The 19,511-nt window shown below is 40.2% G+C and overlaps 2 protein-coding genes across 3 annotated transcripts in view; one reads left to right on the top strand and one right to left on the bottom strand.

The window, feature by feature from the left end:
- cdh4 (cadherin 4, type 1, R-cadherin (retinal)) overlaps positions 1–19,511 on the top strand; it is a 169,623-nt gene that overhangs the window by 97,171 nt on the left and 52,941 nt on the right. The window contains exon 3 of the mRNA XM_028405984.1: positions 14,089–14,315. Within this exon, the coding sequence (XP_028261785.1) occupies positions 14,220–14,315 (96 nt within the window). The 5' untranslated portion in view covers positions 14,089–14,219. The remainder of the gene's footprint in view (positions 1–14,088; positions 14,316–19,511) is intronic.
- On the bottom strand, positions 7,588–9,887 carry LOC114435979 (uncharacterized). 2 transcript variants are annotated; one of them, XM_028405983.1, is made up of 3 exons: positions 9,840–9,887; positions 8,746–9,056; positions 7,588–8,600 (listed from the first exon to the last, which is right to left on the bottom strand). In XM_028405983.1, the coding sequence occupies exons 1-3, from the start codon at positions 9,852–9,854 to the stop codon at positions 8,189–8,191; spliced, it is 738 nt and encodes a 245-aa protein (XP_028261784.1). In that variant the 5' UTR covers positions 9,855–9,887; the 3' UTR covers positions 7,588–8,188. The 2 variants fall into 2 exon arrangements, 1 of the variants encoding a protein (XP_028261784.1); XR_003670668.1 differs by lacking the exon at positions 8,746–9,056 and having other exon boundaries at positions 9,840–9,870.

Genomic DNA, 19,511 nt, shown 5'->3' on the forward strand with positions numbered 1-19,511 from the left:
CTGCTTCACTGTCTCTTCCTTGTTCGGATATTATTTGTCTTGGTTCTACAAGGTTGCTGTTTTTGTTTTTTTAAGGGACCACTTATCTTTTATTTAGCCACTATTTTAACCATTGGCTCAGAATGAGCGTGATATAGTGAGTTTTAGGGGCCTGCAGCAGCTGTACCCTATGGGCACTGTGAGATTTATGAATGGTCAGCTTGGTCTGCTTGAGTTTATTCTCTACAAGTTTAAGTTGTTGCATTCTTAGAGTCAGAGGTCTTCTCCCTGTCAATAAAATACACCCACCACAACCATTGCGCCTGAATGTATTATATCTTTAGTTTAGAAGCATTTTATAAAGCCTAAGTTTTTATGTTAATGTGAAGTTATTATTGTTAAACATTCTGCAGTGATTGTGACTGCCCAGTTTCCTACTTGCCATAAAATACTTAAATGTAGACAATGCATAAACCTGCTCCTCTTCCATGTATAGATACAAGCTTAAAAAAGGACAATTAAGCCTATTGCCATTACTTGTGCGATAACACGTATACCCATTCTCACCTGATAACCTAAACAGCCTGATTCTTTATAGATTAATGACTTGTCTCCAGCTAATGTATTTTTATCACAAGGTCATGAGTGATGTATTATCAGTTAATGAGAAATACAGAAATGTCTGGTGTGAGAGAGGTGGGGAGGAGGTAAACACCCACACTGAGACACTCTCATTTGACCTTTCAGAAGGTTTTTTTTTGGGCCTGCGGTAAGTTGTCCTGCAGTGATAAGAATAATGGTTTTGGCGCCATGGCCCGGGGAGACCGACCTCCCATTCCCTTAAAGTAGATAGTTGAGCAGAGAGGTTTGGCCTCTCCTATTGTGCCTCCTACATCTACAGCAGACAATGAGGCTTAGTGCTGCCCACTTAAGGGACAGCCATATGCTGGTATTAAAGACCACTGTAGATGTCTTTGATAACAATCACTGGGGGGCTTATATAGGAAATGTAAGGAGAGGGAGTAGAAGAATGGTGTATGAAAAAGACAGATGCATTACATTATTTATAAACCATATCAGAGAAAATGTCTTCACAGGCCCAAAAGACAAAAAGGACATTCATGTGGCAGAGCTACCAGCTGTCTGATGGTCTGTGCTGAATTTTTCAGTTGGGTGTTGTGCAAAAAGAGCACAGTAGGAGTCCATTGATAGCCTTCATTATTTAATTTCACTTTAGGTGGGAGCTTCACTTGAAGCAGTGAATGAGTGTGAAAGAGTCCTTGTTGAAATCCTCCCATCACTATCTCTGTGATCTCAGCATTTACACAGTGTTAGGCAGTGCGGGACATCAAACGCTCTAAAGAGGAAAAGTGGAAAATGTTAGGTGCAAATGTATTAGTCATGTTTTTAATTGATTTTCTGGAACAGGCAGGGGTGACTTCAAAGCAGATAGCTGTTAAAAGAAACTCAGTTTTGTTCCTTTTAAAAGAAGCCTGCACTCTAAAAGACACTTTTTTTATCCAAGTAAGAGCATGCAAATTTAAGCTCATAGAGGGACTGTGTAAATTACACAGAATAAATTACCAATGTAGTAGAGAGAGAGAGAGTAGAATAGGTTTTATCATTACCTCTATGCAGTTCACTGTACGATGCAAGTGTTACTAAATACTTGCTGCTGTGTTTTTTAAATTGTTAGCAAATCCCGACTGCAGCTGCGGCTCACTGATGGTGTGTTCTAGTGTCTTTCAGCTTGTTGTTTTTGTTCACTTTCACACTGCTTTGTGTTGTTGTCAATAGTGCATTTCCAGCTCCTGTTAATCTGGTGATACCTATTCACAGTCGTTTTATGTATGGTAAGCCACTTATTAAAAGGATATTTAACCTACTTCTCCTTTCAGTGTTCCTTCAGAAACTTCACCCACTGTCACATACTGCCATATAAACAGAAACAGAAAGCATTCTTAGAGAATGGTTTCACAGAGCCATAACAGCAGCTCCAGACAGTGATACTCACTCCACTGAAGAGATGGCTGCATCACACATTGTAGCCGTCTATCCAGTAGAGGCCAAAGGTAACCAACCTGGAGCATTGTCTATGGTAACAGGTATAATATCAAACATGTATTGTGTGTTTTTACAGGATAACATTGCTGCTATTGCTCTCATGCTTGTTGTTTGTTTTGTCTCACTGGCTTTGATTGTTTTTCACCTTTTTTTGGGATCACAAAGTATCCAGAATTTCAAAACAATGTTACTTTTGCTGCTTCGATCAAAGTTTCCACTGCAGTTACTTATCTTACTTACTCTATCTCTTTATAAGTTTGTTTGCCTCCTGTCTCAAAGCGCCAAAAAGGCCATTAATATGAACCTTCTAATTACAAAAATCTGCTTTTGTTTCTTTCCCTGTTTATTGGTTATGTATACACAAATGCTGCTCCTTCAGCTTTGTTTCTGTGGGTTTGACACTTTTTTATGGAAAATATTATCTTCTTTTTCTCTCTGTTTTGACTGTAATATAGTGACTTATGGCATAACGCTAAAAGCTGGAAAAAGCAATTATCTTCATAATGACAACATTAACACCTTGCTCATAACAGTTTGTCCCTGTAGTCTGTATGTGGTGTGTTTTTCAGATCATGGTCATGTGCTGTGCTGGCTTGGCTCTCTAAAGCAACAACATAAACCCACATGTGCCCGTGTTTGTGTGCGGGTTGACCTAATTGGGACCTATTTACTTTGCTTTCATCAGTGAGTCAGTAAATGACCTTGGTGGTTTCAGATAGGAACCTGACTGAGCAATTACTCCACCATCACTTTGGCTATATGTTTCCACCTCTGGTCAGATGAGTGGGCAGTCACCTGCTTGTGTAATGGCAAAGATCACTCTTTCAACAGAAAGTACAAGCAAATGAAGCAGTGTTGGCAATTACAGCTATGTGAGCGCAGTCGGTGTAGCTAACCTCTGAGGCCTTGATCTCCTCATGGGGTAAATACGGATGAGTTTTGTTGCTCATCTTGGGACCTGGAGACTAATGGCTGGCTATGGCCTATCGCTTGCCCCCAGGGGCTTTGAAGTAGAGACAGGATTACAGAGAAATGGATGAGAGCTCCGGATAATGAAGGAGATCTGTCTTAAGTCTAATCATTGGCTTTAGAAGCCATGATATGGGCTAGTGAGAGGCAGCGGTGGAGAAGATAAGCAGCACAACTCTTGTTGTGATTACACCCTTTATCATGATTGAGCATCCAGTACGTTCCTATTGTCAGATGCTTGGCACAGTTTCATTCTTCTAAAGAAAACAACTCATTCATTGATTTACAACTGTGTAGTGAAAGTGTAGTTTCAGTTAACTTGGATAAGACACCTTATTATTGAGATGCATCGGTCCATCTTTTATCATACAAATGTATTGTTGCCTTTTTAGTTTGGCCTCCATTGCCTTCAATTAGGCTGTCAGATCTTTCTGTTTTTCTCTAAGTGTATATTTGTAATGCTAATTAGGGCAATTGCTGGGAATCAAATCAAGATGCTGAATGCAGCAGCTAAACAATCACCAGGGAAGGATGCAAACACTTTCATGATAATAATGCAAGAAGGGGAAAAAGGAGAAAAAAATAGAATCAAAGAGACTGCCGATCAGCTCAGGCTGTAGCTGAGGGTGATGAGAGAGAGCTGAGAGGGAGAGAGAATAAAGGAAGGTGGGGATTTATAGCTGATTACTTTGTGAGTGACTCGTTGGTTTCTCTGTGGACTGGAGAATGGTGGAGTCTGAAGGAGGACAGGCAGAGGGAGACTGTTTTTAGCCTTGTAGTATTTATTAAAGCCGGCCTCTGGGATAATCAAGACCAGCTAAAAATAACCAGCTAAAAGGTGCTGCAGTCATGAACTCTGGAGACTGAGCACTGTCATTTGCTCAGCTGGGTAGCATCTCTCTCTCCCATTTCTGCATGGTGTCAGTTGTCGTGTAAAAAAAGCATGTCCATCTTTTACAAACAAGTTTGTTCTCTACATTAAAAAACAACCAATTACAGTTTTATATAGCTAAATTAGGGTCAGAAATATTTCCCAGAAACCACACCTGTCCCCTGATCCTTGTCCCTGTTTTGCTCACATTTCCCTCTTTGTCACCTGGCGCAGCGGAGGCCTCACTTTGGGCTCTGTGAAATTATTATATTGTACCAGGAGATAACAGACGCTATGTAGCCTTGAGGCACTTTCTTCGCTTCACCTCCTTAAAAGCGATATTGCTGTGATAAAACGTGGCTCTTTCTCTGCTCACACTAAATCGCAGGGGAAGCCTTGATGGCAAGGTCTGGTGAGTGGGAGCCAGATGAAAGAAATAAAAGAAAGAAAGGGTTGATATGTTTGTGCAGCTTGCTGTGGTTCAAAAGGAAACATTTCTTATTACCATACCACTCTGGGAAGGGCCAATAGCTCAATCGGGGGAATTTTTCAAGGCTTTGTTTGCTGCCTCTGTGTTTTCTGCAGAAGCTGGGCTGACTGGGAGATGGTTTTCTCTGACTTTGGTCTGGTCTGAAATTAGTTGGTATCTGCTGATAAGACGGTCAGCCAAAAGGCATGAACAAAAATTCAAGGATAGTGCATGCTCATTAAAACTCACAACAAGATTTTAGTTTTCTCTCTCTGTAACAGTTTGCTTGTAAATATGTCTTTCTTTCTCTGACTGTTTCTTCATATAAGAAGAGTGATTTGTTTCCTACCAGACACATCATCCCTCATAACCTGTTGTAAGAACCACCAGGATCCTGACATAACCTTTGTAAGGGTCAATCCCAGTACACCTGAGGATAACTCCTATTGAGACACACTGCTGCCCCCTAGCTGCAGTATGCCTTGTAGATAACAAATTTACAAACAACGACACACACACTCACACACACACATCCACGCTGTGGAGAAAAGCTCCTGGGCTGAATGGTGGTGTATTAATCACACTGACGCCTGGCACTGCGATCTGTGACCCAGTCTTTTAATTGCATCCGCTCTGCTTTGCTCCTGCTCTCCCTCTTTATCTTGCCTTTTTCCCCTTTCTCATTCCTCAAGCCTCCTCATGCCCATGCCCATGAGAGGAGACTAATGCAGAGATAAGAGGGAGGGCTGTGGATGTGCAGCAAAAGAATGATTTATCCCAAGAACCCCTGCCAAAACTCATAGAACAAGTGAAGCAGCAGCACTTTAACATGCTGGAGTTCAAGCTAGAATGCAGAGCCAAGCTTACAACATAACACAGTGATGTACAAGAGAGGTGGTGCTTAGAGGAAAACAAATATCTGTGAGGAAAATCTCTGTAATCCATTAAACTGCTGTGACAACTATTGCAAAACCTCCACAGAGCATGTGGCCCACACAACACCTGGATCGTCTGTGGTCACATGACTGACAGATCTGTATGAAGACTGTCTGTACTGTGACAGGCCTTCTTTCACAGCTTTTTCTCCATAACCTGTTGAAGAAGGGAGGTGACAGAGGGAAAGTGTGACAGGGTGGAGGTGGCGTAGTTGGGGATGGATGTTGGCCGTACAGATATGACAGTGCACTAACAATGTCACAAGGGTTTCTTCAGCCCTGTTAAAAGCAGCAGCAGCAGATAACAAGCTCATTGTGTTTAAAAAGTGAAACATGAACACAGACACAAACGCAGGCTGACAGCACCTTCCCTTCCCACGCACACACCTATGGGAACATGGTCGATGACACCCATACACATTTATGCATCAGCTGTAATAATCGTATATGCAAAGAGCTCATGTCAAACACTCCCACTCCAGTGTCCCTCTCCTCTCTCACTCTCTCTTTATCTGTCTCACTCTGGCTCCATTGCACGCATAAGCACACACACAGCTACGCACACACTTGAGTCACAGTGGTTTCCTTTTGTGAGAGCGAGCTGTCAGAGGGAACTGTGTGGGCTTTTGTTAAGACAGAGAACTGCAGAGGCAGAGAAATTCATTTCCAACTGCGGCAAAAAAAACCTTTTCAGGAAAGTCACATTGTACCTGCAGTGTTTTAAAAACAGCAGCATGTAAATTGAATTAGTTATAAGCATTCCTGTGGGGGCACAGTGGGCTGGATTTCAAAAGAGTTTCAAGGGTTGTGGATGTACTGCATGAAGTGAATTAGGTTTGACACCAGATTCACAAGTCGCATGTGTGTTAGTCTGCAGATAAGTCACAACTTCAAAAAATATATTTTACACCTGTTTCCACTGGAAATACTCACCCAGTGAAACGTGTAAATGTGTTCATTTCTCACATCTTGCAGGTGGAAAGAATATTCAGACTCAGATGTGTCTTGACACAATATAAATGTCTAGTGAACTGTCTAGTGAACACAAGTCCCTTTTACCTGGAATTATCCTTTTTTATTCTATCAGAACATTTAAAAGTATACTGCAGTCAAAGTAGAAACTTTTTTTAGCTTTGTTTTCTTTGTTTCTTTTTTTTTGATCCATGTTAACAGAGTGATTTTGCAGTTGACCCCTTTCCCATGGCTATTAGTCAAATATGTCTCTTTTCTAGCATGTTTTGTTAAATGTCATGGACATTCTGGTAGCAGCATAGTGGTCAGTAACTTATTAAGTTGAACTACTTTAGTCTAAGGTGCAAGAGCTACTAAAATTATGGATGGTGTACACATATGAAGTACAGTTCATTGCTATTACATTATGTGGAAATCTTTGCTGCAAATTATCTGGCACTCAATTTTCTGGCACTCTTTACTGCTCCATACGTGTACAGTATGTTCTGTGTTTTAACAGTGTTGGTTTACTCATCAGTGGGCTCCATGCTCCTGTCTATCACATCCACAGCTTGGCAAAAATACTGTTATTTGCAAATTGAGTGGGTGGCGTTGATTTTCCTGTTGGCTTGAGGAAAGCAGTGGGGTACCATGAGGGAGTGTTTACTTTGCACTGTGCTTCAACTGCGTTGAGGAGCACCTTAACAAAAGGAGCTCCATATGCTCAGTCTGGACCTATTTGTCAGGTTAACTCACAGCATACCCGACTCTGTATATCAGTCATATATTTAACTTTTCTTCACACCTGTCAGCTGTGATCCTTTTTGTGGCACACAAGCTCATTTATGTACACAGCATTTGTTCAGATTCCTATTCTTAGCTGCTGTAGCTAATTGTTATTTGGGACATTCTACCGAATGGGTGCCATTTGCATGTGATAATTCTTCCAAAATAAATATTTTTTTTTATCTTTTTTCAAGACGCAGTCTAATAATAAACATGCTTAACTATTCAAAATAAATAATGGTCCATCTCAGGGACATTTATTTATTTTTTTACAAGGTATCTAAGCAGACAATGGACGCATTTTCCTCAGTCCTGTTACGGAAACTCTAGTGTCTTTTAAAAAGCTGTTTTTAAATCATATTCAAATATCTCTTTTGTTTTGCCCTCATATAATCAATCAGTTTTAGGAAATGAATGGCCATATGTTAAATTATTTATATTTTTGCCAAAAAATAACTTTGTATGGACCCAAGTTGTACTTGTTTACAAAACACAACGTAATTTTTAATATAAAAAAAAATCCCCAAACACAACTTTGCTGATTTTTTAAAAATTGTGCCATTTATTAAACTGTTTTAAAAACACTGTATTCATTTCATTTAAAAAGAACTGGTTATACAGATTTTTTAGAAAAAACTATCTGGTAACAGGAAAAAACAGTGTAACAGGAATGAAGTCAGGTAACAGGAATTAAAGAAAGATAGAGTAAAAAGTGTGATCATAAGATGGTGGGATGGTGGGACAGATAGTGTGTTGCTCCTTTCTGCAGAAAGCTGTTGGTAGATGTTCTACTATTGTTCTCTTCTGCAAAAGAAGAAGAAGTCTTAAGATCCTTCCATTGCCTACAAGTTAAAAACATTTTTGGTCAGGATGCAGCAACTATCAAATAGTGGTCCAGGTAAAAGTCATGACAACAAACTTCTTAGTCTAACCTTTTTTTAAGAAAACTTCTGTAGTTTTGCCCACACTTCTTTTTCAATTTCCATGTGTCGACCAGTGACTGGTTTTGTGGGAGGGATGAGAGATACAATGTCCTCAAAGAGGTACCACATAATGTCTTCCCGCGCTGGCCAGAAAAATCTGTTCACTCCAATTTTCTGCATGCAACGCACTTGTATGTGTGTTTCACTTGTGTCCATGATGATCCATGATAAAGGTTAGAAGTTAGAAGTTAAACCTCCCCTCCTTCTCATGGTTCCATCTTTTCTTTGAAAAGCCCAATGAGTTTAAAGCAAAACGCTGTAGTCTGTACTTTTTCAAAACTTTTCCTGTTACTATCTTTGCGATGATTTGCCTTTCCTTCTCCCCCTGTGCTTTTGTGTACTTATTTCGGATGTCCTGTACAAGAGCCTCATGAAACAAAAGGGTCTTCTGAATAGCTTCACGAGGAAGCTGTCTCATCTGTTTCTTAACCTTTTTACGTGGAGATGGATTATTCTTTTTCATGCGCTGGGTTTGTTTCTTGTACTTTTCTGTTTTTCGAACTTGTTTTTTCAGAAGCATCTGCAGTTCTTGAATTTGTTCCTTAAGCTTTTTAATTTTTTTTCTGCTTCTTCTCCTCCCTTCATTTTGCTGCCTAAAACCCATCATGAGAAAAACATTAAATGTTAACAATTTAATGAGAGTGCATTGTATATTTAATTATTACACATTTGACAAATACACTTGCCAAACCATACACATAATGTGACAGGAGCTGTGTTCAGAAACTAATATTGGACCTGGAAATTCTTGGCTGTGGATCTGCAGGGTCAACTGGTGATACTTGGGGGGTGTCTGGAGGTGTAATGATGAGTTCTTGAGCTTCTTTTCTTGCTTTTAACCTATGATAAGTCTCCCTCCACTTTCTGCGTCGTCTGCGCTTTTCCCTCTCACTGACATTATAGATTCTTTTCTTCTTGCCTGACTCTATGTCACTCCTGTACTTGTCATGTTCTTTCTGTAAATATTTTTGTCGCCTCCCTGGGTCTGCATCACGTCGTGCACGATAGCGCCGCTGCTTTTCTGCAGCAGTTAATGGTGGATTTTTTCCCTGTAAGAATAGCATTTATATTGTCAAACTGACCTTATGTGTAAACTAAAGCTTACTAACTTAAGCTGGGGACACACTACACAGTTTTTTTTGTCTGATTTCACCCTTAATTCCCTGTCAGGTTAGGGTTTGGGTTACACTACAGTGGTGTAGTGTGAACTGTTCACCAACCCAACTGCAAACATTTCATGTCAATGAAAAAGAGAGGGTGTGACATGGGAACTAGTGCCAGAAGATGACGGGAAGTAGCAGGAATATTAAAATAACAACCGACTCCTCCATGATTTGATCCAAACCAGTTTTTTCTTCCTAATTCTTCCTGATCTTCTTCTTTGAGTTTGTTGGTGGTTAGCAAACAACAAATTGTCACATTACTGAATACTGGGGAAGTCATGTATTGTGTCCCCAGCCTTAGTATTCAGGTCAACAGTATCAAAAAACTGATATAAACCTTAAAAAAATCAATTAAATAAAGGGGGATACTCACTCCTGTTACAGTAACACAGTCCTGTTACTCACTATATCAGTAACAGGACTGAAAGTAACAGGACTGAGTTTTTAGCAAAGAATTAGCTAAAACATGAAATATAGCAATATGGCGTCCATGCTAGCAGCATGAGGACATCTAGCACATCTACTAATTCACCAAAAATATGTATTTTTTTAAAATAAAAACTAACATCTAACAAAAAACAAGGTAACAGGACTGAATGTTTATATTGACCGTCTCAGCCACAGTTAAAATATCATCAAATATACAGAAAAGAAAAAGAGAGACCTTACTTTTGGTCTGCCCATGTTCCTTAGAAGAACTAGATAATGCAACTTCCTGTTGACCATGTGACTTGTGGAATGTTCCAATTTTTTTATAGAGGGGGATGTGTTAGGGTAACAGGACTGAGGTAAAACATAGGGACATGACTAAAATGTATATTTTAACTACAGTATTATAAATTTATTAAAAAAAAAAACATCTTTAAATCAGAGATGGAATATAGAGTCATACAAAAATGTAAAAAATAAAACATTTCTATTTGATTTTAATTATTATATTTCATGGTACACTGTTGTATTAGAGACTGGGGACACACACAATGTGCTAATTTTCACTAGGTTTAGTAGGTTTTTTAAATAATTGCAATTATTTATATTAAGCTGGCAATCAGGTCAAGGTTCAAGACAATTTCCTTAACAATAAAATGTGTTCTATAGTCAATTTTAATATATATTTACACAAATAATCTCATGGGGACGTAAATGGCACCGATTTGGTGGAATGGCTCATTTATACACCTTTTAAATCTCCAAAAAAAAAAATCTCCTTGCAACTTACAAAAACAGATCAAACCGGGAGCATAAGCTGTAAATACAAGGTGACACATACAAATTGAAAAGACGTATAATAAAAGGAAGGCTAAGAACAATAATGGAAGTTGTGATATAAAAGCAGGTCTATAAATGATTCATCGGGGTCTTTAAAACGATCTATAAAGTTGTAATCACTTCTAAAACCATCTTACAAGTATGTAAATGCTAAATTCAAACTGACATGACCTTTCTTGTGATGTCTTCTTGGGCCTCTTTTAGCTCTTTAATGCTTCTCTCCCAGCTCACTTTAATAATGGTAATAACCAGCCTACCAGGGTGCACATTTTTATGTCTGGCTGGGTTTGCATCGAGGAGGATAAAGTGCTTCAGTCTATAGAGGACAGAAGTATAGATAAGGATGATAGGAGTTAAACGGAAAGGAGAGAAGAACAGTAAGAAGAGGAGGAAGGGGAGCTGTGACACTGGAGAACAGGAGACAATGACATGAGGAGAGGGCAGGCATCCACTTTCGACAGGTGAACATGGTGTATGCGGCTGCAGAGTGATGAGGAAGGCAGCCTCCATGTGGATGCACAAAGCTGGCAGTGCAGAGTGACCTGCCATCTGCATTATGCACATGTAATGTTTCCATACAAGAGCTGTTTTGGCCTCCTCTCGGGTATTGTCGTGGATATACAAGCGGGAAGAGACAAAGCATAAGTGTCTGTGTGTGTTTGCGAGTGTGTGTGGGGAAGACTTAGTGGTCGCCGGTCACGGCTGCTTGCCTGCTCTGTTTTAGCCACATCTGTGCTGCACCAGCCACTCTGTTGGACAGCATGTTCTCTGCCGTATGCGTCCAGAGAGGAGCAGCCGAGCAGAATGACACCAGCCTCTGCATCCTGCCAAACATCTCTGTGGATGGCAGGGTGCACTAAAATATACAGAACACACTCTGACACACAATGCATGCGCGATCATGTGCACTCAGAGGCACACAACTAGGCAGATACGTGTGTGCGTGTGTTGTCCAAAAGCTAGGCAACAAAGTAGAAAAAGAACAGAATGTATAGGCGGCACACATACACACATTAGCACCTCTGATGTTTTTCTCTTCAACTTGAAGGAACCAAGTGAAGAAAGTGCAGAGTAACATCCATACAGCCAAAGTACGTTGGCTCAATAAATCTTTGAATCAGAAGACTGGTGCTGTTAAGAACAAAGCACAAATGTGTCTCTTATCTAGTCTATATTACTTGGTGATTCTGAGCTGCTGAGCTGAAATCATTTGAAACAGCATGTGTGTGTGGTGTACATTATATCAATATGCCATAGTTTTATAGTACTTTTAATGATGGTTTCACACTTCAGCCCAACACTTACTGTACATATAAGTCTGCAGAAACCTCTGACAGTCAAGACCATTCAGTGGCTGAAACTAATTTCTTTCGACATTTAGACATGTACAGCATCTGTATTCCAAACGAGGATCTGTTCATCCTCTTTCACTTACATTTATTTACACTGCATTAGCTAGGTTGACCAGTCATTGAACCTGTTTTTATGCATTTCAATAGATGACGGAGGTTATCAGCTAAGGAATAAACTTTAAAGCCTCATCTTGTTTATTTCAAAATTCAGTTCCTTGTATAAACGAGCTGTAATTTTTTTTGCACCAAAGAACAACAGCATGGATTAACAGTGTTAGTCGTTATTCACATCTTTTTCCAGTATAATGAGACACCGATGAGTAAGCACAGCACAGCTATGTGTAAACATTAAAGGACATACAAGACACTTTTTATCAACGTGTCTATACAGACTTACAAAATAAAAGAAACGGCAGTGATGGGGGGTCTGTGGAGGTTGACCCTGTGTTGGAGTCAAATTTTTCTTACATTGTTGGAGTTTATTTCATACATTTTGTATAATACATTTTTGTGTGTATCTCCCCTCTATCCCTCTCTCTCTCTCCCCTAATAATGTTCCACAATGGCCGTGCCTCACACACCACATGTGTCTTCCCAGGCCAACTGACACCACCACAGCGCACCAGGCAGCAGGTCCAGGCAGACTCTCAGTGGTTTTATTGTGAATCTATGCAGCAGCTGAGGACATTCTCAGACTAGCTGTACTTTGAACTTGCCCTAATGCCATACGCAGAGGAGCACACACTCACACACATGCATTTTATAAGCTTTGCAGTGCTCATTTCCTTAAGCCTCACTTCCGCAGCTGCACCACAAGAGACCTGTCTAAGTGACAACAATTAGCCTGCTCAGTTCAACCCTAATTGAAGACATTTACATAATACATGTCTGCCATCACAATTCATCTGTGCACAATTCAAGCAGGTCGGTGTCATATTGTCACAACCTGATGTTAAATGCACATCACATCCCCACATCCCCCCACTTTGATAAATGATCCCCTAAGTGAGGTTATGATTTCAAACAAAGCTTATCACTCACATAAGGACGTTCTCTACTGGGCTGTGTGTTTTAGTCGGTGAAAATATGGATTGCTTTTGCCAGCACAGACAGATGCACACATTGTCAAAACTGTGTTTACCATCCTTCCCATTACACATGCAATTACTCAGAGGTTGAAAACAAGCAGCCTCATTTGTGTGATGCTAAGCTGCAGCAGGCTGAGCAGATCTCATGCTTTATTAGTCTGTTGTTTGGAAGCTGCTTTTGACAGGAAGCTGGGCGATAAATTAAATAGATGGCTTGATAAAAAGCTTGCTGTGCAGAATTCTTCACGCTGGATTTTTGAGAAATCACACTGCCATAGCTCATAACAGATGATCTGTTCCCTGGGTGATTTATGAAATCAATTTGTCTTGTTATCAGCAGCCAGAGTTTGTGAGATAACAGCACAGCACATGCATTTTAACTTGGGGATAGAGGGCAGGGGGTGGTGTGTGGGGGGTGTGTATTCGTGTCACTCTCAGCATTCATGTCGTTGCATCATGCTCTGAATCGTGTAACGATGATGCGTTGAGTGTTGATTAAATTTGCCAATGTAATGACAGGATTTTCTAAACAGCTGTGTGAGGAGGTTGGTATCTCCTGTGTTTTGTGTGTGTGGTTTAATGGCATATTCATGTCAGCTGTCACTGGAGAATCTGCACTCTACAGGCTCTGTCTTTGTGTGATTTGTCTCAACCATTTAGTCATATGTGGAAAGCCTGTAAACACCCTTACAACCACACCAGCCTCCCACAGTGCACATATTGACACACACGGTATATTACTCTGTAAAAGCAATAGCTCCCCCAACCTTTTGTCTCAGTCAAGCATAACCCTCTAAAAGCCATTCAAGATATGTTGCTCCATATGAGCATTGAGCTCAATCAACCCAGTCAGCTTAATGTGCTTTAGATCTTCTCTTCATGCTCTCCCTGGAGAAGCTGGGAGAAAATGCTATTTTGACATTGCTATCCGTCTAGTTCGGGAAAAGAATGATATGAAAAAGAATTAGGTTTCCTCCCGTGTATTCCGGTTCAGGAACAGATAAGCGGTTTGTTTTGCCAAAAACGTCAAAGCGGGGAATCAGAAGTGACAGCAGAAGGGATGAGATATTTCAAGATACGTCTTGATGGATGCGGGTTAATCTTAATCCTGCCAGATGTGTCAAGGATTTGTGAACACCTTATGGAGCAAATCCCACTGTGCTGCTCTCTAATTCTGTACCTTCTTTCCCTACTTTTGTCTGTCTGCAGTTAAGTTTGAGGATTGCCAGCACAACAGAGAGGTGGGCTTTGTCAGCAGTGACCCCAGCTTCAGCGTGAGGCCTGATGGGACGGTGTATGTCGAGCAGGAGGTGGCTAACCTGTCAGACCCTGTGCAGTTCATGGTAACAGCCCGTGGGCTCCACGACCCACACATCTGGGAAACCACTGTTAAGGTCGCCCTGGCTGGACATCCACATCCATTCCCACTCACAAAGGTAACTCAATGAAACAGAAGTAAAGAAATGCAGTGGCAACTGACACAAGCACAATGTTATATCTGTCTACATAGTAAACTCTACAGGTGCAAGGTTCAGTTACCTTCAGTACCATACTTCAATATTGTGAATTGACAGGTGTGGGTTTATGGTTTTTGTTTTGAGTTACTATGTCTACCGCCTGTAGATAGCTGGGATAGACTCCAGCTCCAGCTCTGCAGTACAGGACAAAGCAGGTTCAAAAGATGGATGGATGTTGTAATTACAAAGAACTAAAACAAGTAAAAACTTCAGGAAGTGCTTCTTATTTTTGTGCAGATAAAAATAATCATTATCATTACACAAAATCTGTTGTAGCTAATTAATCTCAGTTTCATAATAGATCATTGTGTTTAAGTTAAATACAACAAACAGAGTGTCTACTTTCAATCCAGCCCCTTGCACTATGTTATTTTAACCTTGTCAAAGTAATACATTAGCCCATATTTGATGTAGCTGTAGAAGTAAACAGATGACAGCTGTTATTTGTGTCAGATCTATTATTATTTTAATCAACGTTTTACTCATTATGTTCTGCTGCTCATCTCATTTTCAGACTCAAACAACAGGTTGTGAAAATTAATGTGGGTGTTACTCAAATCTCCGTCTAATCAGTCAGCAAATGGTGATTATAGACCTTTGTTTTAGTTTTCAGCTTTAGTGTCTTGAAATTGCTAAAAGCTAAACCTAATTATGTAGATAAAAACATTTCAAAAATGATGAACTTGATGAATGGATTCTGATAAATTACTACCAATCCTCAGTCTTCATGCTGTTTTAGGAAAGTACAGAAAATAAACAGGGTTAGAAGTGACCAAGTGTTTTGTACTCACCAGTGGTGTCAAAAGTACATGTATTTATTACTGAAGTGGAAGTATAGAGGGGGTTTAAAAATACTTTGGTAAAGGTTGAAGTACTGACACAAAAATTCTACTTTAGTTAAAGTACAAAGGTATGGGGTTTGAAAAATACTTGTGTAAAAGTGTAAAGTGTAAAGTGTAAAAGTACAAGGTAACTTTAAAAAAAAAACATGTAAGGGCAAACATTTATTGAATGGAACGTGATCGATCCGCATCCAGGAAACAAGACTATTTTCAAAATATAATTAGTAGAAAGTACAGATATTCGTGTGAAAATGTAACAAAAAAGGTAAAAGGTAGGCAGACAAATAAATAGCGAAGTAGAAATTCCCCAAAATTCTACTTAAGTTAAGTAAGTAGTTTTTGTACTTTGTTACTTGACACCACTGATTTTTACCATGTCTGTCACTGACCCTGCTTGTACTCAGTATCTACAGAGTCTTAGTCTCAGTAAGGTTAGACAGTATAGCACTGCAGTGAAGATGCAGTGCCTCTATATATGTGATAAGTAGAGATATGACCCTATTTGCTACCAAGAGTCTATTAGCTAACAACAGGAAAATGCATAGAGTTACTAGTACTGCCTTCCACCTTGTTGAGCGACAAAGCCATTATCATTTTTCCTGCACTACTTGTTGAACACCATTGGGCTTAATGTTCAGTCATGTTTCTAATCATGACAAAAAACCTAAGACTCATGTAGCTAAAGCAATTGCAGGGTGGGGATTAAAATTCTGCCCACTCCTGGCTGTGCAATAATGGACTGGGAAATAATTGACATTGATTGAGCTAATGTTCCACTCGGGCAGAGTCTGCAAAGACCAGGTGATGTAGTTTCAGTGTATAATTATATTCCCCGCACCATGGAGCTGCAGAAAGATTCAGTAATTGAACAAAAAAATGAATGTGTTTTCTGTAATAACACCGAAATGTGAAAATCAAATTTTTACACCTATACTAAAGCATTTGATTTAACCACAGTTATGTTTACATGTGTTGTTATGTTTTCTGTGATGTTATAAATAGGTACTGGAATTTATTCCAAACTCCTCAGTGGGAAAGTCCTTGTATGCCCTGAAGGGAAAATTAAATACTTGTTTCATTAAAAATTTAGTCTTTCACTATGTTATCATTTAAACATACTGAATGTGAAATTTGACAGGAAGTGCATCAACGAAAGTCACTTGTTTATAGTTTTAGACTTACTCAGTCTGCTTAAATAACTTGCATTTTGTGCTTCACGCAATGTGTTAAAAGGCAACTATTGCCTCTTTTATTTTAAATCAGAAACCTGTCTGTCCATCAATCAATAAAGTAAATAAATAAATAGAAGCACATAGAAACAGTACTGTGGTTGCAAAGTGAGCAGCAGTCTGGGTGTAAAGTGTTAAACGGCCCTTCAAAAGGCTCTGACTCTGTGGGCGAGGTCATGCCCACAGAGTTTAACACAGTTTAACAGGCATTAGTGTTACACTAAGCACATAGGTCCAAACTTAGCTTTAACAACACAGCCAACAGTCTAACCAGGCATGTCTCAGTTAAAAACAACAACAACAACAACAACAACTGCACCTTCTTGTGTCTGTTGTGGTAAAATCTGCAGGATGATGGAGGAGAAGGTGCTTTTGCCACTCAGTGTGAAGGCTGCGATGAACAGGCAGCATTTAGTCTGTGACACTCACCTTTTACTCCAAGTGGTTACACCCTTCATTGTGCTTCATATGATTTTACCATTTTACATAGAAATTCATCCCTACAGTCACAATCATTAATACAGGTCTGTCATCAATACCTGTGGCCTTTATTGAGATCCCAAATTAACACGTTTTACACTTCTGTTATCTGTCAAAACAGACTGCAGCTGGATGTACAAACAAAAATCAACCTATATCCTTCTGATACCTTACTAATATGTTTGTCCCATTTTCACACATTAAGTCCTTGAGTTGGTGAACAGGTGTTTGCTGTGTGCAGTTAAGCGCCTTGACTTCACATGATGTTTGGGAACTTATCAGTGTTATCAAAGCAGCAGCGTGTTTTTGAACTGTGTGGCCCATTTTCCTTTTCTAGCACTGCAAACACACCCCGGGGCGAGTAGTTGATATCTGAGCCCATCTCTTTGTTCTGAAAGTCAATAGTTATTTTGAAAGAAAGAGGTTATCATAATCGCATCACCTAAGCGCAACCTTTAGCGCAATAAACATGGCAGTGGCAGCAGAGAATATAAACTCAGGATATCCTCTTCTTCCCAGTGGCGATTAAAAGACAGACACCAGAAAACACCAGCTCATTCTGTTCACCCTCACTCTGTGAGGAGACAGATAATGTGAAGAGAGAGGTGCTGTGCTGTAACAAATTGTACACTCGGTTCATCTCTACTCAGATGAGCTGGCTTCAGCACAGAATATACACAAGTGTGGCGTCTACTCTCTGTCTGTGCTTGCTTTGTTTTGTGCTGATTTCCTTTTAATAACTGGCATCACATTTGGTTGTTCTGTTTCAGAAGCAGAAATCATCATACTTGGAATGTGCTCCACTAGCTAATTTTAGTATTTAATTTCCCAGTGTACAATACTAAAGCAATTGATGTGTAGAGCATCTTTGGCCTGAAAGCCTTTTCCACTGTGTTTATGTACTCAGGATATCACAGCTCACACAGGTAGGGCCTTTCGTTGAGTGCTCTCCAGCTCGTACTGATTTCATGGCACGTTGGTTTGCCTTCTCCACCAGCTTAGAGCCCATCAGTTATGCACCACTGGATTTGGAGTCGACTGGTTGCCGGAACGGGTTTTAGTGCTTATTTGATTTGCATTTTTACCGCACTCTCCCCAGACAGCCTCACCTGTTCAAGGTAGATTAGAGCGGAGGCCGGCAGCGGGTTGGAACGTAAGACCCCGGGGTCCACTGGTCATTGAAAAGCAGCAGCGGCAGAGTTTAGGTGATTGCTTTTTTTAACTTTGTGATTATAGCCTGATTAAAACAAAACAATCCACCCTGGAAATCAAGAAACAGAGTTTCACTACTTTTCTTTTTAATAGAACATTTGATTTGAATATTTAAAATGTGTTTTCTTCACTTTAGTTTTGAGATGTTCTCGTGGGAGAATAATATTCTGACTGAAGGCTTGCATATGATCTTTCTTTTTTGTGACAGTGAACCAGCAAAGGGAACAGGAGCAGCAAAGACATAACAAGAAAAAAACTTGAAAACAAAAGACTTGCATCAAATGTTTGCAGAGCCACCCTGAACACAGAATGGGCAATGAGCACACATGCTTATTGTATTGCTCTGCCTGTTTGTCGGACTGATAACCTCCAGATGTCAGCTCCAGGGCTCAGGGACTGCATGCCTGAAGAATGCACCAACAGTGTGCATGATGCCTGGGAGCAGAGAGCTGCCAGCTGGCCCTGCTTGCCTGTGGGTTTCAGGAGCCCCGCTAGCAAAACAGGGACACACTAACTGACTCCTTGTCGTGTATTCAAGCACATGCACACACAGACTGGGACACTGACCCGCACATATGTTCATGCATTATTTTTACATAGTTGTACATGCACACGCATGCTTGAATCAAGGCCAGCGCACATGATTTCCTAATGCACACAAGCATGACAGATGTCAGTACACACGCACATACTGCATTCATACACACACACTCAGACAAAAGAATAAAAACGACAAACTCTAATAAGCACCTAGTTTTTCGCAAGCACACTGAGATCCTGTTCCAGTTTTTCTTTCTTTGTGATTCTGACACTGTCACAATTCCAACAGCCAATCATCTGCCATGCTGTTTGAAATTGACAGTCATATGAAGCCGATATCATCCACAAGCAGACTCACAATAAAAGGATATCTCCCTTTCGTTGTCTGTCTCTCTGCCTGAACATCTCTCTCTCCTTCATTCCTTCTAGAGGAATGTTGAGGCCTGACCAATCAAACGCTTCCATCTTGTTATCATCAGGCCTTCGTCAGCAGGCTGATTAGTGTATGGAGCATCTTTTCGTTCATTGTGTTTTTCTGCTGATAGCTGCAGAGGCGGATAAGGACTTATCGTGGCAGCAGCATACCAGACTGTGTGTAGATGAGGAAGAACAGCACAGTGACACCATACGTCATATCTGTCCATATGCACTGGATGCTGTATGCATGTTTGTTATTTTCACACATGCTTGTTTATTTTCTTTTGTTATAATTTGTTCTAAAGGAACATTTGCAAATAGACACACACACATCCACAGTAACACACACAGACTAATTCCGCCTGCCATCCATAGAGGGGACTGGCACACCCTGC

This window comes from Parambassis ranga, chromosome 5 (assembly GCF_900634625.1).
Source record: "Parambassis ranga chromosome 5, fParRan2.1, whole genome shotgun sequence".
Lineage (NCBI taxonomy): Eukaryota > Metazoa > Chordata > Actinopteri > Ambassidae > Parambassis > Parambassis ranga.